The sequence below is a fragment of the Leptinotarsa decemlineata genome, unplaced genomic scaffold (assembly GCF_025532065.1).
Source record: "Leptinotarsa decemlineata unplaced genomic scaffold, Ldec_3_MD MMD2_tig00003348_RagTag_RagTag, whole genome shotgun sequence".
Taxonomy (NCBI): domain Eukaryota; kingdom Metazoa; phylum Arthropoda; class Insecta; order Coleoptera; family Chrysomelidae; genus Leptinotarsa; species Leptinotarsa decemlineata.
Genome location: NW_027412588.1, coordinates 3,623,019 through 3,636,786, shown reverse-complemented (window position 1 = coordinate 3,636,786; position 13,768 = coordinate 3,623,019). Strand labels below are relative to the sequence as shown.

At 33.6% G+C, this 13,768-nt stretch overlaps 1 protein-coding gene across 3 annotated transcripts in view; it reads left to right on the top strand.

The window, feature by feature from the left end:
* The window catches only part of LOC111502229 (uncharacterized oxidoreductase YjmC), a 39,370-nt gene that overhangs the window by 11,288 nt on the left and 14,314 nt on the right, over window positions 1-13,768 (top strand). For all 3 annotated transcript variants that reach the window (XM_074178108.1, XM_074178107.1, XM_074178109.1), the window contains 4 exons: window positions 4,170-4,343; window positions 6,952-7,140; window positions 7,571-7,686; window positions 7,742-7,840. In XM_074178108.1, coding sequence (XP_074034209.1) covers window positions 4,170-4,343; window positions 6,952-7,140; window positions 7,571-7,686; window positions 7,742-7,840 — 578 coding nt within the window. The remainder of the gene's footprint in view (window positions 1-4,169; window positions 4,344-6,951; window positions 7,141-7,570; window positions 7,687-7,741; window positions 7,841-13,768) is intronic.

The following is a 13,768-nucleotide window of genomic DNA, read 5'->3' as shown; positions in this document are numbered from 1 at the left end:
CCACTCTAAAAAACTATTGATTTTTTGCAGACTAGATCTTGAATCATGAAAAGCATGTTTTGGAATTCCTGACAATACAAAAATCTCAATGAAATAATTCAAGACGTCTACGGCTGAAAATACGACAAATCTTCCAAACTGGTTGGCAGAAAACTCTGTAGAACATATTATTGAAATTGTGCTGCGTAAACATTCTGGTGATATCGCTGAAGCATTTTACCTCATTTTTGAAGGTTGAAAGGCTACCAGCTAGGTTCAAAAGTATAGTAGCTAACAATATAAAATTTCTTCTAGACAAGATGTTTCAAAATTTATTCATGAAGCACCGAAATATTCTATCAGTGAACAAAGTTGCAACAATATCTGGTTGTATCTTCTAGAAGATAGCCACAATAAACCCTTATGGGTTGCGGTGGAGGGTCGAATAGACCCACTCACTTTAGACCTACCTACTCCTAGAAGATAAAAAGTCAGTTCTCGTTATAGTACGTACCAGATACAAAAATCGTTAAAAACAAAGACGAAATGAATGGTTTGAAGTTGATAGTAGACATGTATTTACATCTGGGTTGTAAATCATAAAAAGACTTTCTCTGACGTGCAGATGAAGTCGTTGTATTCTGTACAGCCAATGAGAAAAAATATGCAAAAATATCCAAAATATTTAGATTTCAGTGATCCACAGGTCTTTGCCTGCGTCGAACATCGACAACTCTTCTGGTAAATGATGGAGACAGTATAACAACATTGGAGCGTCCTGGTGGAAAATGAGTACATTGGTTATTGAAAGATATTTGGCGGACAGTATATCTTTAAAAAATAAACTATCTAACTTTCTAGCATGCACACCTTTTGGATCTGGCATTAACTTAAATAAGCCTGATGCCCAGACAATGAAACATAAACAAAAAAAGTTATGTTTTTACCACCAGTTTTCCTCAGAATTGTCAGATTTCCAAAAACCCGCCAAATTTTGTGTTTGTATGTTGGTATTGAAAATCGGTAGGTTAATTTTTTAACAAGATGATCCTTTATCAGATTATTACTTGATAATATATAATATAGATACCCAATTTTACTGCATTAACGGTGATAATTTCAACATTCTCAATATCATTCAAATTGTACCAGCAAGAAAAAATAAAATGAGCTTCAAATTTGTTCATTCCTTCAGTATTTACTTAGCATTGATTATAATTATATCTTATAGAATCATTGCCATGTGCAGTTTGAGCACTTTCATGTCTTCCTACTTGTTGGGGATTCACGAGAGGATTTATGAAATATGGCACGCTACTTCCTGATTCACTTTTCCAAGTATTTCATTCAAACTTCAAATTTTCCAACAGCTGTAGTATTTTCATTTTTGCTTTTATGTTCTTGTAACAATAATTTTTTCTTAATATAAAAGGAAAGTCCCGATATTATAAGGGTAGTCACTATAATATAATATCAATCAAATGCAACCAACGTTGTTTTTTTATGAAAGTAATATAAACTACTCAAAATGAATCTAGAGACATGTCCATAAAATGCAATAAGTAAAAAATATGTATTATTTTGTCGAACATTTATATTTATAAAATAATTTATAGGTGCCTTCATTAAATTTAACTTAAATTGTTTTCAAAATGCTGTTTGGTAATACGATTAAAAAGAAATACAAATGAGTGTCAAAAACAAATAAAACTATTTCAGAAAAAAATTAAGAGAAATGTACATTAATAGTGAGTATGTCCACCCCTGGCTCTAGGAAGTTCGGCACAACGATGAGGTATGCTTTCCACCAAATTTCTAATTATTTGTTGTGGTAACTGCTCGTGAATCGTCGTGGAAGGGTTGATGATCCTTCAAACGTCTTTCCAGTACATCCCAGAGCTGCTCAATAGGTTTTAAATCCGGACTATTAGCTGGCCATCTCATGACATTAATGTTGTGCTCCTATAGGAAATTTTTCATAACCCTGGCTTCGTGTGGTCTGGCATTATTTTGTTGTAAAATGAACCCAGCGCCCATATTTTGCGCAAATGGGACGACATGAGGTTCCAATATCTCCAAATGGAACAATTTCATGCAAACAGTCATCCAAATAGCGTTCACCGGGACGTCTCCATACCCAAACACGTCAGTCATTGTTGAATAACATGATTTTTTCTGCATCTGTAAACATTACATTGGCCCACTGTTCTAAATTCCAATTACGATGCTCTTGACAAAAGTTTCTACGATTTCCTCGATGAGCTGGAGTTAATCTAGGGGATCTAGCAGATCGTCTTGCATGGAGTTGTACTTCGTGAAGTCTGTTTCGTATCGTTTGGTTCGAAATTCGCGTTCCCGTAGCTTCTATAAGGCGCTTTTGCAGTGTTCTAGCAGAATCGGTGCGACCCCTATGCCCAAAATCGTAACAAATGATCTTCTCTGTTGGTTGTTGCCCTTTGTCGATTGGGATAAGGGGCTCTTTCTACTATGCCGTAAATTTGGTAGCGATTCCAAGCCCTGGAAAACGCACAATGACTCACATTAAGCATTTGGGCTACACGACGCCTACACGACTTCGATCAATGCCACTGCTCTAGCAACTTGAAATTCGTTGAGGTACACCCTACGTATCCTCCTTCCACGCAATACATCATCATTCATTTTTTAAATTTTAAAATTTAATACCTATCACGAACTAAAGTGAAACCAAATACAGAATTTTTCATATTAATAATTTTGTAGCTGAAAGTACAAAAATAAGTAAAAAAGTAAAAAAGTAAACAACAACCGAATGGAACATGATAAGAATTAGTATGGAACCAGACGTTTTTATCATGAAATAATACATATTTTTTACTTATTGGAGTTTAAGGATGTCTATCTATATACATTTTGAGTAGTTTAGAACAGTCTCTTTTTGAAGCTTATAAGATGAAGTTTTGATTTATTCATTTCCTGATCATACCAGCGATACAAGACAAACTGAATCGCAATATTTCAATTTTCTTGGAAGCCGAAGTCCATTTTTCAGATACTGGCATAGTTTCGAGAAAGTTCTTATCCATGTACATGGATCATCATTCTCGTTGTCAGAAAGATTTATCTTAGCTGGCTCATTAGAATTTTGAGTCGAAAATTATAGCCATTTTGATGTCAGATCGTCAAGTTCATCTTTTCTTGTCAGTAATTTTGTTTCTGTATCTTTGGAATTGTTTTCTGGCTTCTCCACTGCTTACATCATAATTGATTTCCAGAGTCTGCTTTTTCAGACTGCGCCATGTTGTAATGAAATTGTTCAGTAGAAAAATAATTAATAACTATTTATTCTACTTTCTCATTAAAAACAACCGAAATATTTTTTTCTATGGAGAAATGTGTCAAGTTGTACAGTTTCCTACAAATGTCCTATAACTCACAAGTAAATGAATTCAGACTTCTGATATAATATAGGTTATTGAACCGCTACAAGTATATCATTTTTCGAGTAATAAAAGCTACAGAAAACAATAGATTTCTCTAGCGGCGGTTGATGTCAAAGCTTGGTTTTGCAACCTACCCTGTAGGACCCTCAGTTACCTTGGATGAATAGGGTTTGAGTGTTCTGGCAATGTCATGAAAAAGCATATTCTTGCCTATACTCAGGTTTTCTTAAGGGCAGTTGAGTCCAAAAATATATTCGTTTTTCAGCCTAACGTCAACTGATGATTCTGACGGCACGTTAAAACTGAATTCATGGTGTTGGATCACCAATGCTATTATTTATAAAATAGTTATTTTATGGATGTTCAGATCAGTCCAAACGACAATTGGATCTCCGCAAGATATTTTTTGGGGATAAGTTCACTATCCACTATCCAGAATGGATATCAACTAGATATCAATCAGACTATCTTTTATTCACCGGATATAATGTACTTAAATAGCTTCCCCTATCGTCCTTTGGATCACGATTGAAAAATGTCTCTTACTAATTCCATTGAGGTGTCCGAAGGTTTATCAAAGGAAGCTAGCAGGTTGATAGTAAAGTGCTAATCATTACAACTTGATAAAACTATTATTCAGACCCATTACGACCTTATAATCTCATACAATTTTTCAAAATCGATTAGATATTTTGGTAGTCATTGATTTATAACTCAATTCGTTGTTTACTTTCACTTACACTAAGAATTTCATTTTTTTTTTTCAAGAAACTGGGGCGAGTGATTCGTCCAAAAAAATTGCCCCGTTAGATGAAGTCAAGAGGTTTATAACTCAATGCATGTGTGCGGTTGGAGTCAAAGAAGACAAAGCTGAAATATTTGCTGATTCCCTTGTCCAAGCAGATTACAGAGGAATAAATAGTCATGGTGTTAATAGGTTGGGTAAGTACGAAAATACTCTTCTATACACTAAAATCGCACAAGTTTCAAAAGAAATTAGTTGAAAGCCTCATGTTTTTGAATGCAATTTTCAATAGTGCTACAACCCTGCTACAAACCAATTTGGAAATGTTATCTTCAGTGTAGCAAAAAATGCCACTAAAAGTAATAACATTTCTCAACATTTAAGAAATAACTTTTTTTCGAATAAATAATTTCTTGTGAGGATGATACGGAGAATTATAAATATCTTTTTTTGTCAATTTTTACAGGACCTACCTATGGTGACTCGTTTACCTCTTTTATACTTTATAATCTCCTTGGCTGTGAATTAAATATATTTCAGTTACTCAGAATCGTATATAATACTACGGTTTTTCCTCCAAAAAAAAAGAAAAGTAAATCATAATTCGCTAACAAAAACAAAATAACCATAAAACAAACTACAGAATCGGAACTGCCAAGCAAAATTCTATGCGAGATGAAAATCATACAAACGGAAAATAATAAAACATTTCATATCATATACAGAAGTATACACATTTGAATTACCATATCAAATACTCAATCATTCAAAGTGTGATACTGTGGATCTACTTTACTTCATTACAGCGCAATAAATCATATCGGATAGGAATTTCATTTGGAACACATCTATTTTTTCAGAGTTGGCTACTCTGTTTTTGTGGCATTAGTGTCCGTTGCCATATTATTTGTTTACGCTGTTGCCTGGAATGGATATTAAAAATACTGTATGAAAAATTAACACAATGAAAATGGATTATATAAACATTTACGTACGACAGTTATTACTAAATGACAATTAAACAGAGTACCTAAAACAGATAAAATACATGTATTACAAATGAAATCTTTATTCGATAAAATCTATTGATATAAAAGTTCAAATTTCGTGTCCTATTATTATTTTATTACTCACACATTTTTCATTTATTCCTGGATCCAATTCTGAAGACCTCACAAATGAAGTCGAGAGCATGAGATAGTTTATAAGTAGGTTTTAAATCTGAATCCTAGTTTCTTTATCCAATTCTGAAGAGTTTCGTAACAGCAGCTCACGTTATGGCCGGAAGTATTCAATTTCTTCCTTATGATTTCAGTTGTAGGAATCTCATTGCTTTTGTAACAGTCGTATATTGTTTTTTTCAATGATTTCATCAGATGAACATCTAAAGGTTTTGGTAATCCTGTATCACATCGCGTCTTGCGTTCATTAGGTTTGTTTTTGACAATTTTACGTACAGTTGAGAAAGGATTTTCGGTCAAATCTGATGTTGCTTGTTTCCCTCGAAACCAAACTTGAGATGTGGATTCTTAAATACATACTCTCTGTGTTTCAATATTCAAATGCATCCGAATCTTATTCACTGGTATCTCTTCTTCGCAATAGCACTAGCGCTATTGGAATCACTACACTGGAAAAAGTATGCGTTATTATCACACTCGTTATTACTATTAGTACTTGTACAAGGACGCCACATTTCAAACAGATAACAAAAATTTTATGTAATCATAACTGCATCAATATCGAATTTCAACACTCAAATCGCGATCAGTTCCTGAACTGAACATTGATGACACGACGGCGATAACTATTCCCACATTTCCCAATTTCTATTTGTCACCGTAACATGACTTCAAATTCAATTTTATGACTCTTCAGCCAATCATAAAACTCGGTTAGTAAAAATTATCCAGTACGAACCGCCAATTCTACAGTCCACGTGGACTAGTTCGCAGCCGGTTCATTTCCATGTATTGGTTTTTTTGGCCTTTGAAAGTGCCGCCAAACTCAAGTGTGCACAATGTCGTTTACTTCGACTATACTTGATTGATTTTCACAAAGGTAAATCAGCAAATATCAGATTCCCTCCATTGCGTGTTAAATGCAGTATGAAACCTGACATATGGAGAAGAAAAAATTATTAGATATTTTTTTTTTAATTTTTTTCTCTGAAATGTAAATATCGATATTTATACAATATTCAATTACTGTTTTTGAGAAACAACATTTTGATGAGAATATTGTTATGCTCATTACTTCTTCGAAAATAATTTACAAATTTTTCAATAGAGACTTTCTCACTTATTTTTTATTGTGTCGCATCTTCACCGAATTCAGTAATCAGTCTTCCTGGCAATATTATCAAATAAATCGAATGTATCTACCATCATCTACAGAGATTATATATCTATATATCATTATAAGACTACACAAAAATTTAAAAGACACTTAAAACGTTTGAAGCTTATGATTTTCTGTTCTTTCTAATAATTTTTCACACTCAGGTCAGTAGAGTAAGAGAATTTAATAAATACGTCGTTCAACAATATAGTATATTGTCATTTTCGTCTACTCTACTACGACTCTACTACATCTCTACTCTTCAAAAATTAAGAATAACCGTCCAGGTTAGAATCAGGTGGTACTTCAGAAGCTACTTGGCACCCTCCAATAGTCATTACCTAGTGATTTTGGCAAAAGCAACCTTCAATCCTTGACTTATTACTGTCCTTTCGCAAATATTACAATTGTGAGAGCTGTAAAAATAAAAATCGATATAATTCCATATCAAACTTTTTTTTTCAGAACATTACCTAAAAGATATCAAAGACAAACAGTGCGATGGTAATGCAGATCCAACAGTAGCTATGGAAGCACCATCAACAGCCGTTGTTTGTGGAAATAATGGATTTGGAGCAGTTGTAGGAAAATTTTGTATGGATTTGGCCATTGAAAAAGCCTCAAAGACAGGCATAGGCATGGTTGTAGCCAATGGTAGGTTTTCACTTTTGTAACATGACATTAGCTCAGTATGCTGCATATTCGTATCATCGCAAGAAGCTTTCGAATACGGGGATTAAAAAAAGTACTATTCTGATCATTTGCATATTGATTTCAATTTAATACCCACCGGTAGACAGCTGTTTCAGCCTGTTGGGCATCGTGATCCTCGATTGAAGAGAAAATGTGAACCAAGAAAAGTACTTGATAAAAACAACTGCGTAAACGCAAGCGTGACATATGTGGAACCACCCATGGAAAGGCTACAATGCCATGTACAAATTTTGGTTTAAGAAAATATTTCTTTCATTATAAATCAGTCACCAGACGCTTATAACATCAAATGATAAAAATTTAATTGACAATTTCAAATTCTACTTGTTTCAAGAATATACTACTACTAATTTTTTCTCCAATTGACTAGGATCAAATCATTTTGGCGTTGGACAGATATATACCGTTCAAGCGATGAACAAAGGATTCATCGGTTTCAGTTTCACAAACACTTCTCCAGTTATGGTGCCGACGAATGCTAAAAAAGTAAGATAAAAGAGAAATTATCAAGCCAGTAAGAGACACATTTTATTATCTTCAGGTAGCGTTAGGAACGAATCCTCTATCTTTAGCAGCTCCGGGAGAAAACTGTGATGGTTTGGTAGTAGATATGTCCACAACAGCAGTATCTTTAGGAAAGGTGAGATTTTTGTTAAATTTGTCTACATAGTTTGGAAAGTTCAGTATCAAAACTAGCCTACTGAATCGAATAATTCCTAATATTGCCACTAATAAAAATCAACGATGAATTGGTGCAGTGGTGGTGAACTCAAAGATGTTTTCGATCTGATATCTGGTTGAAAGTGGATTGGCTCTGCTACGCTATAATAGCAATGTAGGATATAGCGTTTTCTTTATTTTCTAATTAATGTTTAATTCTTAGTTTAAATGCATTAAATTGTTCTTGGCAACAGTGCCAGTGCCATACCAGAAGGACATTTTCGTTCAGTGGCGGAGACGTAAGAGTGGAATAAACATCTTCTTGTTCAGAGACAGTTTTGTTGATTTTGAATTTACAAACATTGAAGAAATCATATAAAATTTAGATAATTTTTAGAATGAATATCTGTCTTTTGAGAGATAAAGGAAATATTTTGTCATAATCTTAGTTTAAGATGATAATTAGTACCTAGTTTAGTATTTCAATAATATTGAGTGTTTCTTTTCTTATCATTTTATCCACACTGAACAAAAACGTGGTCGATTTCTTTGAATTAACTATTACAGATATTGCATATTGTTTATTCACAGCTTTTTAAGATTTGTACCGGTTATTAAAAATGACCACTTTAGGAAGTTTTGAACAAATTGAATATAAGATTACTCATAGTAAACTTCACGTAGTAAAACAGTTGCATTACATTTTTTTTTGTTAACGAAGGCGAACCCAGAAAGGTAAGAAGGGCTATCCGAGGTTTTTCTGGCTTTGATTTCGACAAGGGTTTCAATTCATACGCGGAAAAATTAGACGACGTCAAGAAACAAGTTAAATTACACGATTTGATTGCCATTAGCTACATTCTTGATTTAAACGTTTGTTTTGAAACTGATGACGCGGCCGATCGTATTTGTTCATACCTAAAAAACTTTGAAGGTGATGAAAATGAGAATGACGAAGAACAGGACGAAGAAAAAGAAAACGAGTTTGAAGACGAAAGCGATGACGAAGCTGGAAGGAAAAAAACGAAGACGAAAGCAGTGAAGACGAAGAGAAAAAAGAAGACGATAAGAAGAAGAAAGGTGCAATAAACAAGAAGAAAAGAGGGCCATCTACCAGATACCAAGAAGATTGTCAGTACCAGAAAAAGAAGAGGTAGATAAATAAATAGACGAATGGCTAAGAGACGTCATAGTTCAACCAAAGTCATCCGATTTTGCAAGTCCAATAGTAATTATAAGGAAGAAGGACGGACAGACTAGAATATGTTGCGACTACAGACTGCTAAACAAGCATGTTATTAAGGACCGCTTTCCTTTACCGCTCATAGAGGAGCTTCAGAAGCAAGGAGCTTCAGTATACAGTACTATAGATTTGCGAAATGGTTTTTTCCATGTATCAGTCGAACCAAGCAGCGTGAAATACACCTCTTTCGTGACGCCTACCGGTCAGTTTGAATTTCTGAAATGTCCGTTTGGATTTTGTAATAGTCCGGTAGTTTTTCAACGTTTTATCAGTTATATCTAGAGGCCATTGACATCAAAGAATATTGCAATTTACTACATGGATGATATATTTATACCCAGTAGAGACGAAGAACAAGGGATAGAAAGATTGAGGTTAGTGTTGGAAATAGCAAAAAATTATGGCTTAGAAATTAAGAAGAAGAAGTGTCAATTTTTGAAAAGAAGAGTGGAGTTTTTTGGATATATTATTGAAGATGTGAAGGTGCAACCTAGCAAAGCTAAGACGATAGCAATAAAAAAATTCCCAGAACCTAGTACGCCAAAGCAATTACAATCATTCCTAGGACTGACGGGATATTTTCGAAAATTTATTCCTTCATACGCAATGATAGCTGAACCGGTTAGCGATTTGTTGAGAAAAAATATATCATATATTTTTGAAGCCGACCAGAAACAAGGTTTTGCCAAACTTAAGGAACTGCTGTATAGTGAGCCTGTGTTAAAAATATTTCATAGAGGTTGCGAGACAGAGTTACACACGGACGCGAGTAAGCATGGATATGGTGCTCAATTCGACATTTCAGCGAATTATTGCAACTTCACCGTTCGAAGTTTTGATGGGAGTGAAGATGAGGAATAAAGAAGATCTAGAAAAGTGGATAGAAAAGTTCAACGAGAACAGAGAAGAGATAAGGAGCCGAAGCAAAGCTCAAATTTTGAAGGTACAGGAGGAAAATCGTATGAGATATAATTTGAAGAGAAAGAAACCCAAATTATATACTAAAGGTGACTTAGTTGCTATAAAGCGAACTCAGTTTGGGAGTGCGCTGAAAGTTCACAAGAAGTTCTTAGCTTCTTATGAAATTGTCAAAGTTAAGCCGAATGAACGATACGATGTTGCAAAAGTTGGAATTCATGATGGCCCTATGAGGACCTCTACTTGTAACGAATATATGAAGCAGTGGATCTAGAATGAATCGGAATCCGAGGCGGATTCATGTCAGGACGGCCGAATGTAGGATAGCGTTTTCTTTATTTTCTAATTAATATTTATTTCTTATAGGCCAGGCGTACTATATTTTTTTAAGGAAAAAATTTCTTACAGGGCAAACTCAACGGGAAGGGGTTGGAAAGGTAGTCAGTAATGTTGGGGCAGAAATTCAACAGCTGAATGTGTGCAGGGGTGGAGGGGTGGGGGTGAAAAGAGGTGAAAAACGGTTTTTCGCGGTTTGCGTCCAAAATAATTGTTTTAGAGAAAAAAGTTGAATAGGAAAGTTGTGAATAATAAAAAATCTATAACTATTGTTTACATACTTTTTTCACATAACCTCAAAATTTTCGAGTAAAACGCAAAAAACCATTTTTTTCGTTTTTCATTTTTCATTTCACGAAAAAAAAAGCGTATCACTATGAACATTTGAGCAATTGTAATATTTTTCATCACAAATAAGTACCAATTTTTTTTTGCGATAAGTTGATTAGTTTCTGAGAAATTCGCGTTTTTCGAAAAAAAAACATTTTTTTCAAGTTAGTCAAAAAGGTTTTTTTTTGGCCTAGACAACTTTTACACCGCTCATTTTTTTCTTAACTACATCAGCTTTGAGATGAAAAAATGAAAATATTCTACTTCAAGCAAAAAAAATCGGTTAAAATGCAAAAAACTGAAAAATTGTGCTTTTTTTCGTGATTTGTTTCATATTATGTAACTAAACGGTTTTTGAACTAAAATACAGTTGAAAAATTTTTATCATAGAATATTTAGGATGCTTTGAATTATTTATCAAGGTTTTATAGTGGAAAATTGAACAAATAAAGCTTCAAATAAAATGTTTATTTAACATCGATGCAGGTAATCATACATTATACATAAGATAATGAGATAAAAAATTGTCTTAATTTAATTAATTCTCGCTTTTTTACTTTGCGGCCCTGGTTGTTGATCTTGTTGTTGTTGTTCTTCTTCTTTTTCTCCTTTGTCTTATACATTTTTATCTGATTCTTCTTAAAGATCAATTTGCTCAGCAAAAACATCATCCGTGTCATCAATTTGGGTACTTTGCACCTCGATATTAGAACACTCATTCGAATCGCAACAGTTTCTGCACAGCTGCGAGCATTTTGAACCATCCTTTCGGCAACTGCAGCGCAAAGTATTACAGCCTTTTTCACAGTTGCAATGAATTTTTTCAAGCAAACTGTCAGGAATCAACTGTTCATCGGTGTAGTTTGGCATGAGGATGCCGTCGCTAGACATTTTTCAATCCCAATCCGTTGCATTAATTGAATTTCCGAACCATGAGTAAAGATGGTGATACACACGTAAAAGGTGCTGCTTTGCAGCTCCTTCCGTCGGTGGTAATTTTTCCAATTTGCATGTAGATCTGATTGATGCTGTTTGGTACAGATCAAATCTTAATTCGTTCAACGACTTTTTTTTTTGCTGAACATTGCTGCAATCAATTTGCAGCCATTTTTTATCAACGAATCTTTATCAGCATTTACTTTATAAAAAATATCAGCCAAATCCATAAAATTCGTTATTGCTAACAAAGACTTTATCGCAGTTCTTTTACCTTTTCCAGTGAAACCGGAGGTTATATATTATATATATATATATATATATATATATATATATATATATATATATATATATATAACCTATATATACATATATATATATATATATATAGATTTTATCGTTCGAAGCACAGCTGTTGCTCCAAAATTTGTAATTTAAACAATAAATACCCCCTCTATGATGCTTTGATCTCTGAACATGAACTACAAAATTCAAATTACCATTTGTAGGTAACGAAGAGCGAATTAATACTAACGACAGTTTAATCGTGTACATTAGGGAGTGTCCATACATTAACAAGCACAATTTTTCGGTTTTTTGCATTTTAAACGATTTTTTTTGCTTAAAGTAGTATATTTTTATTTTTTCATCTGAAAGCTGATGTAATTACGAAAAAAATGAGCGGTGTGAAAATTGTCTAGGCCAAAAAAAAAACCTTTTTGACTAACTTGAAAAAAATGTTTTTTTTTTCGAAAAACGCGAATTTTTCAGAAACCAATCAACTTATCGCAAAAAAAATTGCTACTCAGTTGTGATAAAAAATAGTACAATTGCTTAAATTTTCATAGTGATACGCCTTTTTTTTGTCAAAAGAAAAATAAAAAACAAAAAAAGTGGTTTTTTGCGTTTTACTCAAAAATTTTGAGGTTATGTGAAAAAAGTATAGAAACAAAAGTTATAGATTTTTTCATTAGCTACAACTTTCACATTCAACTTTTTTCTCTAAAACATTTGTTTTGTCCGCAAACCGCGAAAAACCGTTTTTCACCCATTTTCACATCCACTTCTCCTCCCCTGCAAACATTTAGCTGTTGAATTGTTGCCCCAACATTACTGACTACCTTCCCAACCCATTCTGAAAAATCAGTATTTTTCAACATAGTACGACTGGCCTATTAGTTTAAATGCATTAAATTGCTCTGGGCAACAGTGCCCTTGGCAACAGTGCCCTTAAGTAATGTTCAATTTCTTGGAAAACCAACGGTCACGACGACTCAGACAAATGCAGTTACAAAGGGCAGTCAGCCCTAAGAGTTCACTGAACAAAGACGTTAAGACGGTAATGACGAATCGACAGCCGGGTCGATATTTTCTTTTTACGTTTTTATTCAGTGCTGGATACAATTTGTAATAATAACTAACTGATGTTCTTATGTGCCGTATACCTATGTTCTAATTGTGCCAGTTTAACCAGTTATTGTTTTTCTATCATTTAATATATGTTTTTAATATTGCTGCATCCGAGTCCTAATTAATATATTCCCTAGACAACGATAACAAACCTACACTAATAATAATAATAATATGCTTCATTGCCCAAAGAACATTATGTCTTATTGACAAAGCTGCAAATTTCCATCAGTCATCATAACTGGCGCGCTTACGAATGAATATGATGCTTTCCTGCTGGCTCAGGGAATTATCAGCATAGACCATCAATAATACGTGACTAATGACATTGTTGTCGATCTCGAAGACTTAATAAATAACAAAATAAATATGCAAAATTCTGGATTGGAAAATTTCAATAATATTTTTTTCCACCCTGAGACCCTATGGATCATTTGCACAGCACTCTCTATATCTCTCTATATCTCTCTCTATGTACATGTATGTTTACTAGAATCTGATTATGCTATAGAACAATGCTCTCCAAATTATATCTTCCTATATTGATATTAAAAATCATTAACAGTTCCAAAAGAAATAATTTTTGAATTCAGGTCTTGATATCATATGACGTTCACCCCATTTTATTATTAACTCAATGTTAGAATGCTTCCTTATATTTTCCATCGTTTTTGTTGCAGACATCCATGTATACTTCATTTTATAGATTTTGTTTTTGATGAATATTGATTTTTA